Source organism: Atta colombica, unplaced genomic scaffold, assembly GCF_001594045.1.
Source record: "Atta colombica isolate Treedump-2 unplaced genomic scaffold, Acol1.0 scaffold47, whole genome shotgun sequence".
Lineage (NCBI taxonomy): Eukaryota > Metazoa > Arthropoda > Insecta > Hymenoptera > Formicidae > Atta > Atta colombica.
Window position 1 is genome coordinate 3873902 of NW_017259536.1, and position 7863 is coordinate 3881764.

The 7863-nt window shown below is 39.3% G+C and overlaps 1 protein-coding gene across 10 annotated transcripts in view; it reads right to left on the reverse strand.

Moving 5' to 3' along the window:
- Positions 1–7863, reverse strand: part of LOC108691567 (glutamate-gated chloride channel) — a 77493-nt gene that overhangs the window by 8289 nt on the left and 61341 nt on the right. For 8 of the 10 annotated variants that reach the window (XM_018199365.1, XM_018199362.1, XM_018199364.1 and 5 more), the window contains one exon: positions 4553–4620. The exons of 1 other annotated variant lie outside the window; for it this stretch is intronic. In XM_018199365.1, coding sequence (XP_018054854.1) covers positions 4553–4620 — 68 coding nt within the window. Of the gene's footprint in view, positions 1–4552; positions 4621–7863 lie in introns of those variants that run through there. One more of the 10 variants, XM_018199361.1, reaches the window with a different exon arrangement.

Here is a 7863-nt window from a genome sequence, read left to right on the forward strand (position 1 = left end):
TTACGATGATGACATAAAATTATATATAATAAATACCAATAACACAACGACACGTCGAGAGGGATTTCATACATAATCCTGACGTATAAGATCTAGCACACAGTAAATATCTCAATTTTATGCTACACAATGACAAATGCAAAGCATCCAAAAAATCATCAAAGTGTTCTATATATTTAAAAAAGGGAAGAGAAAAATGGGGAGGGTAATCGCAATGTAGCCCTCGAATTTACGTCGAAAACGATCCTGCGGCCGTAATATAAAGATAAAGATAGCCGCCGATATTTCAGACTACCGTTGTACCGGAAGCTGTTGCGCGCGGTAACAGCTGGCTCGTAATTTTTCCCTGGCTCTTACCTTTTAACGAACGACAGTCATCGCTATCTCTACCTTTCTTACGGGCAAAATTCTCGAATTACGCGCACTTAGGGCAATATATTTGCCGTTTAAGCCGGCCGCTCGACGAAACGAGTGCTCCTTTTTCTCGCGTCGTCTGTAATTAACGCGGAAACGGCGATTTGTTACTGTCCCTCCCACTCCCCCCTCCCCCACCCCTCCCCCCTTGGGAAATCGCACGAGATATTTAAACGTGTCTGGAGTGCAGATGCACTCCAACTTACACGGGTAGAGAAGCACAACTCGATTATCGCGAGGCGACAAAAGGCTAATTGGTCGAGTCTCTCTCGATCCCCCTTGTGAAATGGGTCATTTTTAGCGAGTAAGAAAGTATTATATATCGTCACTCTGTTGTTCCGGCAATTGTCTTGATGGCAATGGGATAGTGGGATATGTCGCGAAAAATAATGCTCGCGAACCCTCTATGGACCGTGTCATTATTGTTCTGACTTTTATTTCTTTTCAACACGTTCATATCCGAGAAAAGAACGGCGTAATATTTAACAGTTGTTATTAAAGTTGATCTCTCTCATTTTTTTATATTATTACAATAAATGTAATTTTATAATTAGCTCGATGATTATGAATATCAAGAATCGCGAAAGAGAAATATTGAAATATAAAAAATATTATAATACTTTATTGCTAGATGAAAGATAAAATGGGATATACACACACACACACACACACACACACACACACACACACACACACACACACACACACACACACACACACACATATATATATATACATATACATAAAGACATATATATAGCCGGAAAGAAAATTCAATTAAAGTTAAAAGTTTTCACATTACGTCCTTCACACAAATTTGCTCTACTAATTTCCTTGATCACATCAGAGAAGCTTTTTTCTCTTTTTTTAACTTTAATCGGGACTTCCGACTCGCCGTCGTCAGACATTGTTTCAAAGTTTTGTTTAGGTCACAGAGGGTTCCACGAGATTTCGGAGCCAATACTGCCAATCAGCTTGCTCGGCGATTCGTCCGTATTCCATTTTCCTCGCCGATGAGCAGCCTCACGTGTTAAATTTTGTTTCGCGTGTCTACAATGAGATTTTAAAGCATAAAACTTAAGCTTAAGTCCTAAGTCGTAAGAAACTGACCAATCCAATAAGTCGGTATTCATAGTCAGTTCTTATATTCAAGACCGTCTTAAGTTCTGTCTTGGAGGTTCTGTCACGAACCAATAAGAGGGTCATATTAGCGTTTTAAAACATTACTTAAGACGGTCTTGAGATAAGAATCGACTATCGATTGAAAATATCGTAGTCGATTATTCTTCTCACACTTGATTGACTGATCAATTTCTTATAACTTTTAAGGCTTAGACTTGAGTTTTACGTCCTAAAATCTTACTGTAGGCGCCGCTTAAACAATGTGCATTCACAATGCGCTTTCTTCGTGCGCTCTTTACGGAGAACGGGTTACGATCTTCCGTCTTGACGCGTTTGTATCCTCGTCTCGCCATTACCGTCTCCGATATATTTGCTCACAATGAAAATTCTAACAGCCGCATTATTCCCACGCGAATTTCCCTCCCATCCCTCTTGAATTTATTCCTAAGCGACGATGTGCTCATTCAGACAAATATTTGTCAGGATAAGCAATGCCGAACGTGCCCGTACTTATGAGAATGTGATATATGAAAGAAATAAAGGAGACAGAAAAAGAGACAGAAAAAGAGAAAGAGAGAGAGAGAGAGAGAGAGAGAGAGAGAGAGAGAGAGAAAGAGAGAAGCGAAAGAAGAAGACGAAGAAAGACGACAGAAAGGGACGGTTCTTGCATGGCCTAAAATTGAACGACCGATTTTTTTTCTTGCAACACCTTCAACGCGTAAACGATTCCGATGTAATATTTATCCCGTGGTTCAGTTTAATGATTACAAGCGAATGATGTCCGAATAGCGAAAATAGGAAGAGGGATATGTGAACAAATATCGTTTTTGTTTTTTTATCGTGTGATGCTGGCGTGTAAAGCGTAACGAGTCTCTGATTCGTCGAAACAGAATGCCAATTATCTCGACGAGTTCCGCGCGACGGCTGGGAAAATAGAAAAATCAATGTTCGAACCGCGATGTCGAGAAGAATTCGACTGGACGTCATTTATGATGGAGTTTCCATCCGAAATCGTGTCTGACGTATATCAATGAATCAACAAAAGAATGGCAATGATTACCGTAATATCAAGAACTCTGTAATGCATTGAACCATGTGAAATTTATCGCTCGTACATATTCATATGAAGTTTATCGTTCGTATTCATTTTTCCGCCTATCGTGGGATATAAATATCCCTCTCCGACAAAAGATGTGTTATACATAGCTTTGAGTAAGTAACAAAGATCACCCTCCAGTCTCGCGCGACTGAAGAATATCGGTTGCCTACTCTCATCTTGACACAGAATTCCAAGGAATCGTGCGAAACCCATCCTTGAAGAACAAGAAGTCCAAATAATATCACATTGACTGAATTATGATAAAAAAAAAATAACATAAATTCGATCAATAACCAGTCGATATGACATCGTTTTGACTTTCTTGTTCCACTTTGGGCCACTAAACTTAACGTTGACCACGACCTCCATACGGAGAGAATTTTTTCTTAGAGTTTATACTCTGAAAATATGATAGTCGTGGGACAACATTGTATTTCGAGGAATTTTAATATAAATCTCTCTTCCATTCATTAATAAAACTATAATAAAGTATAAAATAAGTTTAATCAATTTTATTGAAGTACATGGTAAAAATCTTTAAAATATTGTATTGTATCACAATTATTATTATATTTTCAGGGTAAATTAAAAATAATAATTCTCTCTGTGCAGATATCATTTGCATTTGCAATCAACGAGGCAGAGACACGCGTGCGTGTGCATGTGAATGTGCGTGTGCGTATGTGCGTGTATATCGAGCTTACTATCTCTCGTTTGTTCGGCGAGCAAACCTGAGGCCCGCAACGTGTCTCGGAACGCATTTTGAATTGAACTTGCGAATGATTGTCCTTCGCCGCTCACGCGGGCACATGTTGGTCAGTCTCTCTATAGCCAAAGGTTCCAACAAGGCACAAGACGTGGTTGCAACGTACAATCAATCGAACGTTCGTACGATCAGTATGGGTGCTTTTCACTTGATGACGCAGATCAACACAAAGCGTCGTTTTATCTTGTTACTTCCTGAATGTCAAGAAAGGCAGAACGACACTCGTACCGACTTGTGTCATGTTCAAATGGAAAGCATCCTATACAGCAACAGACAAATTACTGATCGTACACTGCAGGCGCGACACAGCTAAAGCTCTAGATGTACCAAAGTAGCGCAATCTTTCTATCCGAGCCGAAATGCCGACAACTTTCCTATTGGCTGTTTCGACCGCCATTTTCGACCTAGTCCAATAAGCGCTTAGTATTATTGGTACAAAATGGAGGTATTAGTCGAAAATGGAGGATACTTTGCGCTACTTCGATATATCTAGAGTTTCAGTGACAGCTTCACCGTGCTTTGTCACCGCGGATTCTTCAGCCAATCCCAAGTCGATTTCTCCTTAACGAAAACCTCTCGATTAATTTCAATGTTCGAATACATTCGAGTCTGTTAAATTAAAACAACAGACATGAATCATCCATGTGTCGTATTCCCTTGCGACATAGAATTCGCATTAAGATTTCGATATCGCCAATCCGTTTCTCCTTCCTGCTCTCTTTCCTTTGAAGAAGAGACCGACTCCTGAATTCAGCCAAAAACTCCATGCATCGAACCCGGGCACGATAAAGCCGGGACGGCCTGTATAATATGTATGTATATAGACTTAACATGACAGTTAATGACATCGAGAAAAATCAACGAGGTGCGATTAGCACACATCCATTGTCAGCGCGACGCACGAGAGTATGCATATACATGTATAATACGTATGTACGTGTGCAGAGATGTCACGCGCGCGGGAGATGAGACTGATAATATATATATATGCATATATACGTATACATATACACGTAATACAGATACAAGTACAGAGAAGTGCAAATCTTACGGCATCATATACACGTGACGTTTTAATATAATTGTACACAATATGTGAGGATATACAGACTGTAAGGCCTTGTTGATGATTACTTGTATATTGCACTCACCATATTATAATCATCTATTTTGCTGATAGAGCGGAGAAAGATGTTGACCTTCACATTTGTCGGACCATCTAACACGTCGACCGGAACAGAACAAAAGAAATCGATTAATTAAATCGGTCGCCGTGAACCGAGGATCGCTGGGCTTTGTATTTGTCTTTGCTTATTTCTCTTTTTTTTCTTTCTTTTTTTTTTTTGCTTTGATTAATTCGCTTTCGCTTTCATTTTAATTTACCGAGGTAATATAATTTGCGGTGTGGGTGGATCATTAATGAATGAGAGGATGGGAGGAGGAGGAAGATGGGCGAAAATGGAGGCGCGGAAATGATAGAGGCATCATGACAAGATGATTCTGAGACTCATCGCTTCTCTCGAACGCACGTGTCGCACGCGTCAATGGATCGAACGTTAATAAATAATGGATTAATCGCGAATGTCGCTTCCGCCAATTGTACGATACGCATCCGAGCGAATGGACAAAACGATAGAGCATTATCATCATGCACTTTTGTGCCCCGCGATAAAATCACGACAAACCGCACTGTATATTTTCGAAAAATCGTTATGACTAAATCAAACTCCCGATAAAGTGTCATACTCGTAACACGTGCTCGTTCTCTGACGATTAATTTTTACGGATGACACTTGAAATATCGTTTTATTTTAGTTTTTAATCAGTTTGAAACACTCCTCCGAGAGGACAGGAAACCTTCCATTATTTTGCCGCGAGGCACAGGCGCATATCTCGTTACGCGAATCTAATATGTGTTGCATAAAAAAAGCGTAAGAGAGTTTGGAGATGAGCTTGGATATATGCAGATATCATGAGATCGATATAAAATTTAAATAAACACGCTACGTGCTACGACATTTAAATGGCATGGGGTGATGCGATGGGGCGAACTATACTGCAGCGATTTAGCGAGCGTGTCCCACAGCTCGATTGATACTTCACGCAAATAACTAGCGGATCGTGTGAAAACTACGGATCTACTATGGTCGAGAAAAAAAAAACGAACAGAAAAAAACTCGTCTTGAGAGCTATGTGGAGTAAGATCAATTTTGGACTTGCGGATGACAGTATCCTTTGCTGTGCGATCTCTTATAGGAGCGAAAACGGAGTAATATCCAGCGCTAAAAGCGACGATTATTGATCCGTGCGCTTCGCCAAGTGTAAACAAATCCCATAAGATATAATACAGGTAAGGAATAAAGTCGATGTGCATATGTGTTCGGTGTAGCACATCGAATGCAGAATGCTTCAGCTGTCGCTTTGCGTGTAATCCGGTGTACGACGAGCGATACAGACACCGTTTGAATTTAAAAAGAAGTCGAATAATATCAGGATATTCCAAACGTTCTGTTCGAGAAATTCGAGGAGACGCATGAACAGTGAAATAATAAACCCATGAGAAGAAGAAAGAGCAACAGTGATGAAAATAGATGTATCTGACAAGAAAACATGTTACATTGCAAACATGATATCAGAAAATTGACGTTATCAATTAAAAGATTTAGAATAAGTATCCTAGATGGTCAAATCTTGGGATTCTATGAATTCTATATCCGACTTGTTTGATCATTTTAACTTAGACACAAAGTATCTTGAGTATGCATTACTGAAAAAAAATATTTCAATAAAAGTTGTAGGATTTAATGAGGATTGGCCCATCTGGACTCAAAATCTAAATACTCATCTCCCTTTCAAACGTTACAACTTTTATTTGAAACGTTTTTCAAAAATGAATTCTCGAGATATTTGTATCTAAGATAAAGTGGCTAAACATATTCCGATCCGAGTCAGGTATCAGAATCTGTAAAAATCCCAAGATTTGACTATCTAGAATATTTATTTCAAACGTGAATTTTCAGTTGGTAACGTTAGATTTCTGATATCACTTTTGCAATATAGAACGTTTTTTTGCAAGGCACGCAAGGCGACGTTCCGAAGAAGCTTCTACATTCGGATGCTGCGAGGACATCTGAAATATTGGAAAAAGAAATGCGTTCTACTGCGGGCTTTCGGAGTGAATCGGAGTTAATCGTGGTCCCATTATACGCTTTCGACGGCCAAACGTTTGTTCCCGCCCTCCGTAATGGGCCCGACCAGGTGTCTTCACCGGAGGTCGACCTTTGACACAGAAGGGGTCTGATTGTCGCATCTTTCGCTGCTCTCGGACACGCGAGGCACACCTTCGTTGTCGTCATCGTCTTCGGAGCGGTTGCGCGGCATGGGGATTAGAAACACCTAGGAGAGGATTCTAGAATCCCATTGCCATGTTCGTATTTGTCTATGTCGTTTTCGCGATGAGATAATCAGTAATGGACATAAGATGCGGCGAATCACAATTTTATATGCTAGATCTTACTTTCAAGAAGCAGAACTCGCGCGCGACTCTGTATACTCGATGTCACTTTATTCAAAAGAGAGATTATCAAGATCTCTTGATTGCGTGTAAACCTGACTGTCAATGGAACACCTTTTTTGTGCTAAATAGTGGGAAAAGTATCAATAATATAGCCAATAATATAATCAATAATATAACGGTAATTCGCGGTAATATTTTATTGGCTCGATCGAAGGGAGCGATTTAATTGATACCACGAAGGAGCAAATAGCAGATGAATTTATTAACAGGGCTTTTCTGTATTTTCGCATCGTACATAAACATGTAAAATATAGATTATATTTTCATATCAGTTATCGAGTTTATGTTATAAAAATTATATATCATGCCTTGCACCTCTTTTTGCAAATACCGAATAATTTAACTTGGCTATTTATACAAAAGGTATTCGATATTTTCAACGAAAAGCTGCACATACTTTATCGCTTTTGTTTACAAATTACAAAATGAGTTAATGGTTCAAATGTAACGGATAATATCAATAAAATGAAAGAGAAGTTCGATAATTGAAAAGTCAGAGGAAAAATATATAAAGTGAGAGGGAGTCTGAACGTAGATGGAGTCGCTTAGCGTGTGTTGTGTGACGTTGTGTGGGAAAAGGTGGATATATCTATTATGAAAGAAAGAACGTATCGATTTAATGGAATGTCCATTAAATCTTTGACAAGCCCTGAAATACAATTCTTTTCGCTCCGCCGACGTTTGCTAAATACTGATTGTTGAAGCAGCATCTGGTTTTAACGAACTGTTGAAAGTCACAGACCATCGATCCCGCGTTCATTAACGTTTGTTTCAGAGAAGTATGACAATCTCAGAAAACTCGTATTCATTCGTATTGAAGCAAAATTCTCACAACGAGACAAGCTCACGCGTTCAGGATCAAGGCATAGTATATATATATATATA